The 13,428-nt window shown below is 39.4% G+C and overlaps 1 protein-coding gene across 2 annotated transcripts in view; it reads right to left on the bottom strand.

The window, feature by feature from the left end:
* OFD1 (OFD1, centriole and centriolar satellite protein) overlaps positions 1 to 13,428 on the bottom strand; it is a 28,701-nt gene that overhangs the window by 566 nt on the left and 14,707 nt on the right. For both annotated transcript variants that reach the window (XM_021410284.1, XM_021410291.1), the window contains 6 exons: positions 10,233 to 10,365; positions 7,243 to 7,343; positions 3,589 to 3,708; positions 2,404 to 2,555; positions 1,318 to 1,485; positions 511 to 581 (listed from right to left, as the gene is read on the bottom strand). In XM_021410284.1, coding sequence (XP_021265959.1) covers positions 511 to 581; positions 1,318 to 1,485; positions 2,404 to 2,555; positions 3,589 to 3,708; positions 7,243 to 7,343; positions 10,233 to 10,365 — 745 coding nt within the window. The remainder of the gene's footprint in view (positions 1 to 510; positions 582 to 1,317; positions 1,486 to 2,403; positions 2,556 to 3,588; positions 3,709 to 7,242; positions 7,344 to 10,232; positions 10,366 to 13,428) is intronic.

The raw sequence follows: 13,428 nt of genomic DNA on the forward strand, positions 1-13,428 counted from the left end.
CAACTAAAGGCAACATATCTTTATTTATTGATCTCTAGAGGTAACCACAGGAAATCACAGGAAATGCGGGACACGCACAGGCTGCCAGAAACCCCTCTGAAATAGCACATGAACTCATTTGTCAGAAGTCCACGATGCTACCAATAAATCAAAGCTGGAGGCAATGCAAATAACAGACTATCTGCTAGGTACAGCACAGACAGACTTTCATCGGGTCATTACCCAGGAAGAATCCCTCAGGCTTCAGCTTGCTGTGAAGAAACTGACGTGCTGCTCAGTCGCAGATTAAAGTTTTAATTGCAATAGCTATTGTAACAGATCATTGAATGTAGGTTCCTAGACCCTAATTCCACAACTTACCTGTAAAAATATTGGAATAACTGAGGATCCACCCAATTTTTATATTTTTTATTACCAGCTTGTTGCTTTTTGGGAGGCAGATGTCTTCTTAGTCATAATTCATGCTGTATTTATTAACATTAGTGGTTAGAAGCAATGTAACATCCTTACCTGTCATCTTTTTCACTAGATGTAATTCCCTCTATGAGCGATACGTCCAATATTTCTTCTTTTTTCGAATCCTGGCAGCCAAGAGGAAAACACATTTTCTGTAACTGATTCTTAAATCAAGGTTTAAGTAATAATTGCTTCTGCTCTTTAGGGTACCTAACTGAAAATAAATATCTTCTGAAAGAGCCAGCCCGCTTCTGCCAATGAAGCGCTGCATGTAGGATGACAGAGCTTTGGAAAAACAGTTTGGGATAATGACTGAAAAAAGTATGCTGCAGTTTGTCACCAAAGTCATATTTACCCACGTGCTTGCTCTGCCAGGCCACATTTTTCTTCGTTGCCAGCTGAATTCTATCATAGAATCACAGAATGCCTTGGGTTGGAAGAGACACCAAGGATCATCAAGTTCCAATCCCCCTGCCACAGGCAGGGCCACCAACCTCCAGATCTGGTATTAGACCAGGCTGCCCAGGGCCCCATTCAACCTGGCCTTGAACACCTCCAGGGATGGAGCATCCACAGCCTCTCTGGGCAGCCTGTTCCAGCACCTCTCCATTTCCTCTGTTAAGAACTTTCCCCTGACAACTAATATAAGCCTTCCCTCCTTGAGCTGTCAACATGGTCAGCTGTGGTAGTGGAACACAAACTGACCTGTATGCATCCAAACTGCTGCATTTTAATTAGTATTTCAAAATACCATCTTTAAACACGGGCTTTTAAAAAGTGAGGACATATTTATGTTTAAATACAGACCTAGTACCTTAAAAAAATAATAATACTTTGAGGGCCCCTTTTAAGAATAATCACCTCATGTGCCAGTTCCTGCTCTCTCCTCTGCTGAATTATTTTCATGTATTTTTCTAATGGATTTGGAGTAGAATCTTTCACAATTTCTTCAGCACCAGAATTATTGATTTCACATTTTTCTCCCTTATCTTCTTTTTCGTCATCTATTTTCATCATGTCCTGGATCAACTTTAAGACGAAAAAAAACAAACAAAATTAAATACTGATCACATAAAAAAATTACCTTTACACCTAAACACCTGCAGGACTTAATTCTAAACTCAGTGAAACATGCCAGTGTAAACAGTATTACATTTGCTACATGCAGTTCAAGATGAAGTGCCAAATTCAAGAAGCATCATTCCAGAAAACCCTCTCTGTTTGGATGCCTGAAATGCTGTGAGGACTGAGATCTGGCTTCTCTCCATGGCTGGAGATAGGGGCTGAGGTGGAGAACTGCATGTGGAGTGAAGAAGATGAGCTGACACAGGGAGGCTGTGTAATTCACTGAAGTGAATAAACTGAGGTTAAGTGGGAAGAGGAAGAAGAAAGGGAAGGGAGCAAAAAACCACTACCACCACCACAGTTACACAGTACCCAAAAGCCCAGAATGCTATTTCAGCACGTGCTCCATCAGCTCAAAGGGATTTAAACAAATTCCATACAGTCTCCTTATAACTTCTGCTTCCCCATAAGCACCCTAGTTAGGGTAGTTACCCTGCTAAAGGCTAGAGAACAGATGGACGTTGAGACGTTCTGGTGATGTCACAAAGCTGCAAGTGCAGACCACAAAGACGACAAGCGTATCGCTTGTTCCGATACAGTCTGGTGACATTTGCATTCTCGATATGAAACTGTATGAACATGAATCACTTACATGAAGCATGGAATAAAAAGCATCCATTTCCAGTGAAAAAAGTTACTTGGCGTAACAAGCTCTAGCAAGATCCTTTGGCTAGTCATACAAATGCATAAAAGAACTTTGCCTCTACTACTTTCATCTAAAAAAAGATGAAAATCTATTTCTAACCAACCTCTATTTTAACATCTAAAATAATATGGCAGTGTAAAGCCCCATTACTATCAGAAATTAAAATAGCGGATCACCGTCTCTTTCTTCAGCTCTTCCATTTCATTTTGCTCCCTTTCCCGAGTTCCCTGCTGTTCTCCCTCTCTCCTTTCTTCTCCGGCTTTCCTCTCCTCTTCCCAGTGTTTGTCTTCTGTATTTTGTTCTTCAGTCTCTCTTCGATCCAACACAGCTGTGAAAAATTATTTCAACCTCTCTGATATGATTTATATATACTTCTGTAATCTACTACAGTAGCATTCAAGTAAGTTGCAGGTTCCTGGATAACATTAAGAGTAAATGAAAAACAACTGGATTTTTTTTTTTCTATGTACACCACAGTTATATATCTGGCAGTGTTTCTTTCCACTTCAATACATTTCAGCCTGATGTATGACTGCCCAAGAGTTGAACAGGAGAGAGCCCGAGCGGAGGCCACAGAGCTGACAAATCTCTCTCTGCACTTCTCATTCCGATCTTGAACTCTCTCATTAAATCTGTTACCTTACAGCCCATGCTGCTCTACTCTTTCCCTCTCTGCAATGTGGTTGGATCTAATTCTTTATAAAGCAAAGTACTTTAAAAAATCTCTTAACATTACTGCAAGACAGACTGCCGATGTGACTAGTATACCAAAAAGCCACGTAAGCGGAACAGCATTCAGATGGCAATTGGATGGGCAAACTGAAGAGTGGGAATTGTTAGAAGCTAGCAGGCTCCTCCCTAAATAAAAATAAGCACGGTGCTGCTATCCAGGACAATTAGAAAAGCCACATACGCTACACTGAAATCACCCTCATCCACCCAAAGAATTAAATCAGCGTTGTGATAACGCAGTCAAGAGAAAAAAAATAATAATAATAGTCCAGACATACAGCACAGAAAATATTTCAAAACAGACCCAAGAACAGAGACAATATTCAATAATCATTCTGAAGAAGGTGAAAAGAAGAACCAAAATCCTCTCTGGAGAAGTTGGAGAAAGAGGACAGTATAAAAATCTTTTAATTAAAAACACATTTAGCCAAAATTAGGGCGAAGAAAGTCATCCTTGTGCAGGAAAGCACAAGAAAACATTCCTCCTTCTTTACTGCATAATGCTTTGGGGAAAAGTTTTCAATCACTTCAGCACCCAGACCTACGGAACGTTCAATATTTAGCTTTTTGTTTTGCGCAGCTGACATCTAAAAGGGGCATTCACTTTTGTTTCTGAGCTGAGAACTCACTCAAGTCCTGCGGCGAAGTGGCTGCTGCTCGCGCAGTGGCTGTGACACGGTTCCCATTGACGGTGTTCCCAGATGGATGCAAGACATCACTTTCACACTGCTCTGGAATGTCCCCCTGATCTGGAGAAGAAATGTGAACAATGGCTTCATTATTCTGTAATCACAATAGCGGAGCAAAGGAATGGACACAAAGTGTGGGAATGGCTGCATTAGAGCTCATAAATATAAGCACTAATTGAGCATTTTCTTTCCAACTTGACCATGTCCCCGAGGATGAAGAATTATCACAGGCTGTGCTTGCTTATTTAATTACAGAATTGTTAGTTTTTAAATTAGCTATTGGAACGCATCTGTTTACAAAGCCAAAACAGAATCATGAATAAATATATAACAGAAAACCAAAATGTTTTCATTCCTTTACATAATCCTGACACGGATCACAGAAAAATTACACGTCCAAACTTAACTCATCAATTTCACTCACATGAAACAACTTTTAATTACTTTATCCCATATTTTCTTAGGATCCTTGCCTTTTTCAGGGCACAGGATGGATAATGCTAACTCAAATACTCTACATTATACTTTCATCTGTGAAAAATGGCTCTGAATTAAAAAAAGGCAACTACTGTACTTCCCCTATTATACTCAACTCCATGATTTATTTGCAAAATACACAAACTGCTATTATCCCACTGTTATGGGAGACAGCAAAACGTCAGACGTTGCCACTTGTGGTGGGCAGCCAACCCAAAACACACAGAACCATTTTTCCAAATATTTAGTGTAAAGCAGTACAGATACCTCACGTATCTCCTTACATTTTGGATCAAGGCCTACAGAATATAAATTTTCCATCTTTCAGATATTATCAAGGTTTCAAACATTTTTCCACGTCGTGGTAAATACTGAAGTATTCTGTATGATGACAGTACATCCAAACTGAGCAGTCTCTCTCAGCATGGCCTGAATCTCTTCAATTAAAATTATTTTACAGGAATTTTAGACAAAAGCATCACAGAAAAGTTATGCCAACGTGTCAGTCTAGCACAGGTATGGGTGAGAATATTTTCACGTTTTTTTACATAAGCAACAAGAGGTGCTACCAGCTTTGCCTTGGCAACTCAATTCCGTATGTTTTACATAAGACCATAATAATGGATTAATACTCTCAAAAGAAAATGTTCTCCTTAATTATTTCTCTTCCTCCTCTCTTCACATTTAAATTACAAGGTTTTCAACAACAAAATTATTCTCCTGTGAAGCATCGGTATGTCTCAGGGTATTTGCAAAGTTGAAATAGTCTGAAAAAATCCTGTCACAAATAGGTTCTGGTTAAATATTATCATCTCATTTCTAGAAGTCTGTTGACCACATAAGCAGGAAAAACAAACAAAACAGTACTGTAAGAAGCATGGTTACTGCACAGTGAAAAAAATACAAACCTCTTCATACATATTCATTCCTTTCTGTAAGGACAGACAGAATGAGATGCAGTATGTCCTTATGACCAGCACATATCTAAAAGTAATTGCAGTCAGTACCCAATCTGTTCTTGCTGAAGCTCAAAGTATGACTACAAGGCTTTCCACATTTTCTTCTGTGGCCTTTACAGCATAGAACCATAGAATGGTCCCTCTAGACCAGGTTGCTCATAGCCCCATCCAGCCTGGCCTTGAATGCTTCCAGGGAGGGGGCATCCATGACCTCTCTGGGCAACCTGTTCCAGTGTCTCACCACCCTCACAGTAAAGAATTCCTTCCCGATATCTAGTCTATATCTATTCTCTTCCAGTTTAAAACCATTTCCCCTCGTCCTGTCACTACATGCCCCTATAAAAAGTCCCTCCCCAGCTTTCCTGTAGGCCCCCTCCAGGTACTGGCAGGCCACTAGAAGGTCTCCTTGGAGCCTTCTCTTCCCCAGGCTAGAGAGCCCCAGCTCTCTCAGCCTGTCCTCATGGTGCTCCAGCCCTCTGATCATCTTCGCAGCCCTCCTCTGAACCTGCTCCAACAGCTCCATGTCCTTGTGTTGGGGGCCCCATATTCTGTGGTATCTCCTTCACTCCATTGATTTTTTTTATACGCTCATTAACTTCCTTCTTCTCTCGTATCTTATACTATGTATACTTGGATTTTACGTTCCTCTTCCCTCTTAATTTCTCCAGCATTACCATCCCCCCTCTGATCTGCCTTCTAGATCATGAGATTTGAGGCAGTCTGACTCAACTAAAGTACTGTTAATTTAGAAATCATTGGTATATGCAAACTCTTAATATCGTTCCTACTGACTACCATGTGTCACTGAATGATACAGTGATAATAAGCTGTTTGGGCACAGCATGTACTCAGGCCCAACTGGCAAGAAAATGCCAGTCCATTCACATATGTGATACAGCAAAACTGAAACGTGTTCCTAAAAACCTCTAATGTGAAAGCAACTTGGGAAAACACTCACACCAATTACGCATATTTTCTTGAAACTCGGTTGTTCTCTGTCTCCCATATAACAACCAGCTCTTTGCTATCAATTCGTGAATGATGTACGCTCCAAAGACGTATCTGTCAGTCTCAAGACTTTATAGACATGATTAATTTTGGAAATGAGGAAGATGTTAAAGCATACTATTCACATCCTTCTCACTGATCATTTTACTTATATTAAACTCACCTTTTCACGGGAGATAAAGCTGCTGAGGCCCACCATTAATAGGTTCTTTAAATGCTGAGAAACTAGGAAATCAAACCCATACTGTGCTTCTATTTCTGTCTTCATACACAAATGGCTATAAAGTACATTAACTTTTATTATTCTTTCTACAGTACCTTACTTACAAGCAAAATTTTCAAAAACTGGCTCTGCAGGCTTAACTCCAGCGCATAAAAAAAAAAAAGAAAACATCTCTGTAGCACACAACATGAAACACAACATAGTGACAAAATTCCCCCTGCCAGCAACACAAACCAAAAAATTTAAACAAACAAACAAATAAAAAGAAAAAATTTGTTTCAGAAACTTAACCATATGTTCCAAGCATACTCTAAGGTACTGATTAATGCCAGAATAATTTCAAGTGTTCCTCACACATTTATACATACTTTAAAAGTAACTTCTAACTCATAACCTAAGCCTCGGTTACTGAAGGAAAACTCAACGAGAGCAGTAACGGCTGCAGAAATGTATCTGCAGAATTACAACTTGGTAATACTGCTCCAATACTGTCAATGAAAAACACTCCTTGTGATTTTGTTTTATGCAGCAATTGCAATAAGGCCTCAGGTTAGTTCACACACTTGCATGCTTTGCTTAAGACAACCCAACAAGCAAAAACGCACACAATTTTAAAGCATTCTGAAGCAAGTGTTAGACAAGCATTAGTCAGAACACGGTTATGCAAGACTTCTGAACAAGAATGTTCCCAAATTTCAGAACCAACTAGATTTTAGTATCTATTTATTACTCCGTACCCTTTCCTAAAGATGCAAATAAGAATAAAAAGAACTCCTCATCACCTGAGCCAGTTTCTTTTTCCTTATTTCCAGCACGAGTTGGAATTTCTCATTTCCAGCTACAGTTTTAAACTGTCAAGACAATCGTCTTGCAACTGTCAAGCCCTATGATGTTAAATAAACAGTCAAAAATTTCACTAGAACTTACATTCAAGAGAAGAAATGTGCTCTTCAGGGTCCTCATATACTAGTTTCTCTGGTTTGGGAATATCACTGAAATCTTGGTTATCTACCCGATGATTCTGAAGACTGAAAGAAGGAAGAAGAAAGTAAATAATTTAAATAAACACAAATGCTACATCTCTTAAGCAAACAGCAGTTTGAGATTTAAATACAGGTTTACTCACATGCATAGCAACCAATTAAACTGTACGTAAAATCCATGCAAGCAAAACACTGCAGCTTTCTGCCTCCAGAGTTACAGTATTGAAATACACTTCTCTAACTTGTACCAAATGACAGCTCTCTGCTAAGGCACTGACCCCACAGCCTTTCCCCAAGACCTAATACATGACATAAAGGCACTGGACTGAAACAATAGAAATGCAACAGTGTGACACGCACTCAACTGAAATTAAAAAAGGCCTCTTTTTGGCTCTGTGTTCAACCAATTCCCACTTTAATGCCATTTTAACAGATGTGTTTGAAACGTATTAGGATTAGGTGTCTGGCAAAACATATACGCAGGGATGAAAATTCTATAAGAAATGGGGTTAGTGCCCCCATTCTAAATCCTCGTTTATCTAATCAGAAAGATGATGTGAAAGAACAGTATCTCCCACGTGACCTTTCTACTAAACTGACCAGAATCAGAATAGCAAGAGTAGTGCACGTCACCAATTCATCAGCAGCGTTTTATAAAGGAGCTTACTTCACACCAGCTGTTGCTTTTCACCCTTCCATAAATATGTTTGTGCTTAGAATTTCTAAGCAATTCAGGCCTTCTATAGGCCAAAAAGCACAGGATGAAAAAAAAAAAAAAAAAACCATACCCCCCATAATGAGACATATTCAATAAAAGCTGGTAGGTTGCCCCAAAAACACCAAAGAAATCGCAAGAGTTAAGCTTAAAATGACCATTAAAACATAAACAAAAAGCAACCACCACCATCTAAACTGTTTTGCTAATGTATAAAGTTACTTTTTTAACCTAAAACAAGCCTCACAATCAGCTTCAGCCATATATGAAAAAGGAATGGTTAGATAATTCATCTGCCTTATAACTCCAGTCTTCCTGTCTATTTACTGGCTTCCTTCATACCGCTCATATTTTGAAATATAAATAAACAAGAAGGTCCTGCTCAGAGAAGCAACTGTTCTTCCCCACTGACAGAAGTCTAATTTAATGGTATACTGGTGTTACAACATCATCTTTCCTTTTCTTTTTACTTAGGTTCCCACTGTCACTTAAAATCTGCAGATGATAAAACTAATCCCAGAGTACACATCAGTGATGTGGCTTTTGCCTAATAATTGGAGTTAATAACTGGAAAAGCCCACACATGGCATTTCTCAAACATTTAAAACAACAGAAAATAGTGTAATGCACAAAAAAACCCCTCCAAAATCCTAAACAAAACAGCATTTTCCCTTTAAGGAAGTCTTGGGAAAGCAGGAAGTCCAGGAAAGCTACTGGGACCACACATCCTTGATCTGTCACAAGGAACCCAAGAAAGCAACCACCACCCGCTGCCAGACCCTTGCCTATTCTCTGTAACACAGCTTGGTCATACAGCTTACTGTTCCCACAGTGTATTCCTTTTTGTAGGAGTTCAGACTCCCCAGCGCCCTTCAAAGAAGTACGTTTCCTCACAGAATTGGAGCACTTTCCCATAAAACCTTAACATGCAAGTTACCACTCAACATTCCCTTTCTAAGTTCTGTCACAGCAATACAGCAAATGAAAATGTGAATGCACAGACAAAGGAGGGCCACGGGAAGGCAAACACCAAAGTCAGAATTAATCTCACACTCCCTAAAAAATCTTAATAGCTGCTTTTCAAGGCCAAGAACATAAAGGCTCTTCCAAAATTCTAACTACAGAAAAGATCCTCTCTACACTAAATGCACATTAAGGGCTGGATAGCAAGAAAATAAGAGAGTTCTATGAATGCCTGCTAGAGCTGTCTTAGCACAACCATCTTTCTACAGCAGTAAAATCTGGAACGATGCCTAGCAAGACACTGATTCAAGTGTCTTTTCCTAGGGAATGACACGTTAGATACTAAACAGTCGATCTTTTTCTGAAGATTCAAGATTTTCAGTTTTGGAAAGTGGAGGCACTGGTAACCACTAGTTACAGAAGAATTTTTTTTATATGGAAATAAGAGAGACAGAAGAAAGAGACGACTCCTGTGCAGCTTAATTTTTCAGAGTTATTCATTTACCCAGCAAACATCTTAAAACAAGGACAAGAGAAAAGCTCTGCTACTCACACACATGCAAAGAAGACTGCAGATTCCTGTTCTAGAAAAAGTTATGCAGGCACACTAACTTGATTTTAGTAGAAAAACATGTTAGCATTACAGCTTAATGAAGTGTATCCCTCTAAAGAGTCAACTGCCTTCTGAAATGACGTTTGTTCTCAAGTTAGTCGACAACATCAGCAGAAATTCTTGTTAGTCTTATCAGGATCGTATGTATAAAGATGATGAAGAAGCCTACTAGAGAGTCAGATCTGTCAAATCCCAAGAGAGCTCATGAAAGCAAACTGCTAGAAGTATGTTTACATCTACTTCATTCACATAATTTATTAGCAATGAATCTTTTATTCAACTGTCTGAAAATGGTCTACTGTGTAAGGAAATAAAATCAAACAGAAGGCCTAACTGACTATAGACTTCCGGCACTGCACAGCTTGCAGTATTTTTGAAAAAGAAAGATCCACAACATACCTTGCTTTAAATGACAGCATCCAGTGTGTTCAAAAGTTCATCAGAACACTGACATGTGAAGAGTTTTAAGTGGAAAATGTGAAAGGGAGAGGATATTCTAAAGATGGAAGTGTTACCCACCTTTAGAAAAGTTATGACATAAAATTCATGGCTTATTTGAATTGTAAAAGCAGCTACAACCATGAATAGACTTTTTTTTTCCCTTAAAAAGCAGGTTAAAATGTTGCTTTGTAAGTGACATTACCTGATTTTCTCTCCATGACTGGATGGTGAGGAAGAAACAGACTCAGAACGTGAAAGAATGCGTGGCTTTGAAATAGGAGAAAGCACCTGATCTACACTCTGCTGGGAAGACGCAAGGTACGAGTCACTGGCATCTGCAGAACAACAAAAAAAAAGCAAAACACAAATTGTATTAATCATTTATTCATCCTTCTACTTGTCAGATATGTCTGGTTTCCACAACACACGCATAACTGCACTGTGCACGCACCACCACTACAGGGCAGCTAACATCCAATTCTGTATGAAGTATAAATTTTCTTGTGCTGGTTATTTCCAGCAGTGTAGGATCTGATGAAAGCAGAGCAACTTTGTCTGGAAAACAGTCTGGCATTTCAGATCTGCTGGTGACTCAAAAGCACCCTCCCTGCCTGCCCCTTCTCCTCCTTCCCACAAACAGAAAACATTTCAATTTTTTGATTACTTTTGAGCAGTGATGCCTTTCAGTAAATCATTTTCTCATGTGTACAGCTACCCAAGTCCTGTTTTTAATTTCGTTCCCCTGTAGTCAAATTCTCCTCTACAATTCTTCACTATCATAAATTTTCTGCTCACGAGGTCTATGATTAACAGCTCCCCATAACACTTTCCTGTTACTCACAAAATCCAAGCCTTTTGCCAAATATGTAAACATTTCTCCCATACTGGGCATCAAGGGAAGATGTGGCTGACCTGTATTTTAAGTTAGCAATGTGCATACTAGGCCAGAAAAAGAGAATGCTTGAGGTCTCACAAAGGCCATTCTTCATTAGGAAACAATGCAGAGCATTCATTTTCTACAGATTAATGCAAATGGGTGACAAAGGGAAGAAGAAAATTTTTGAAGATCTCACCCCCTTACCAAGGGTTGTTATCAGGGAAGGACACCACAGACTGTATGACAGGAGAAGCCTTGAGCTTCCTTGGAAACCAAGGCAAAAAACCAACTGTGCATTAAAAAGGCTTTTAATCAAGCTTGCAGATGGTGGAATCATAGAAGCATAGAATCAGTAAGGTTAGAAAAGACCATTCAGATTATCTAGTTCAACTGTCCACCTACCACCAATACTGTCCACTAACCATGTCCCTCAGTGCTACATCCACACGGTTCTTGAACACCTCCAGGGACAGTGACTCCACCACCTCCCTGGGCAGCCTGTGCCACTGCTTCACCACTCTTTCTGAAAAGAAATTTCTCCTAATATCCAGCCTGAACCTCTCTTGGCACAACTTGAGGCCATTCCCTCTCATTCTATCTCTACTTATGTGGGAGAAGAGGTCGACCCCCACCTCACCACAACCTCCTTTCAGGAGTGGTAGAGAGAGATAAGCCTCCTCTTCTCCAGACTGAACAATCCCTGTTCCCTCAGTCACTCCTCATAAGACTTGTGCTCCAGACCCTTCACAGCTTCGCTGTCCTTCTCTGGACACGCTCCAGGGCCTCAGTGACTTTCATAATTTTTTGCACTCATGTATCCTTTGTGCTACTTTTTGCACTTTCTGATATTTAAGAGCGACAGTAGCAATCTGCATTGAGGTCTCACAACAAATGTCTTCTCTCTTTCTAATTTGGAGAGTTTGTTGTCCAAATTGCCAAATAACTTGCAACTCATCCTTCTCTTTCAGCATCTTCACAAGAGACCTCGTCACCAGTTTTCTTAGCTTTTTAAATGCTTTCTTCTTCTAAATCCACTGTCCTATTCCTTGTTTCTTCTTCCTGAAAATGAAAACTTCATCTAAAAATCTCTACTTCTCTACTCATTTTCCTGCTTTCTGAAACAAAAGCCTATTTCAAAACACACTCCAAGAACTTGTGTCTCTGTTATACAGTAGTGCTTTAACAGGTAAGTAAGTAATAATAGGAAAAGACAGGTCCACTGCTTCACAATAGAAGAAAAAAAATAAAGAATAGTCACTTTTTTGCTTCAGTCTTCACAACACTATGACAAACATGATGCTGTTAATTCTGGAAGCAGAGAGTAGCTCAACAAATAAATAAAAGAGAGAGAATAGTTAATATATTCTGTAAAGTTGGAGGTGCCAAGACCTGACGAAGTTTATCTGAAGAATTTAGGAATGTACTAAAGAAACCACATATTTTTCTTTTCAAGCTACTGGAGAAGTTTAAACACAAGGAGAGCCACAATAGCTCAGACTGTAGCATATTTCCAAGAGCATCTGTTATTAAACGTCTGGAAAAAGGAAAACGAGAACATAGATATCTCGCCTCTGGCCACACACCCCTGCCACCACCACCTTCCATCATCCAGTGCCTTTCTGGGCCCTCCTGATAGGGAAGTTTTATTCCCCCATTTAGTCCCGTCACCACAGAAGCAATAAATTCCACAAATTATTCATGATACGAAGAAGTACTTCCTTCTGTTTTCTTTAAACTTTGCAGGATTCTGTGGTCTGTGAAGCAACGATCAATCCCTTTTTGCCCTTTCCACATCATTGCTCTCCACATTTTCCACCAGCTCACCTCAGCCAACACTTTTCCAAACTTAGCTGCCCTTCTGGTGTTTCTGTTATACAGAAGCTGTCCTCAGTGTTTTTATTTCTATTTTTTTCATTCTATTAAATCCATTTTGATACAGAGTGACAAGAATCGCATGATTCAAGAAGCAGATGTACTGCAGGTTTGAAACAGAATAACGTGTTTTCTTCAAAACCTTCAATTGTTTTCTATTTTGCTTGCTTTGCTGAGTCCTGCCAGCAAACTTAAAAAAAAAAAAGTTACTAAACAATTCTTAGGCACTAATAGCAAATTAAAATATTCCAAACTCAAGAGCAAACAGTAATCCTCTCCCCCTCAATTGCTCAGGAATACTGACAACGAACTCCCAGCCAACAGAACAAATAAAAGCAAACCTAGACCTTTCAGGCTGGAAAAGAGAATCTAACAGAAGCCAGATGATGCAGTCTTCTGCTGTGCACCTGCAACTGCAGTAACTACATGAAAAGGTAAGAATACAGATAGAAGATTAATTACAATTAACTAGTTTTAATAGTGTTCTAAAGTAGTTACCAACTTCTGAAACAATCTCTGCATATAATTGGATTACACATGTTGTGAATAAGACGCAGTAGCCTTATCTTTAAAACTACCTGAACTAAGAGCAGTACAGGCCTAGATGAAGGCCTGGCACCCTGCTCTGGGTGTGCTACTGGGGCAGGGG

This window comes from Numida meleagris, chromosome 1 (assembly GCF_002078875.1).
Source record: "Numida meleagris isolate 19003 breed g44 Domestic line chromosome 1, NumMel1.0, whole genome shotgun sequence".
Classification (NCBI taxonomy): Eukaryota; Metazoa; Chordata; class Aves; order Galliformes; family Numididae; genus Numida; species Numida meleagris.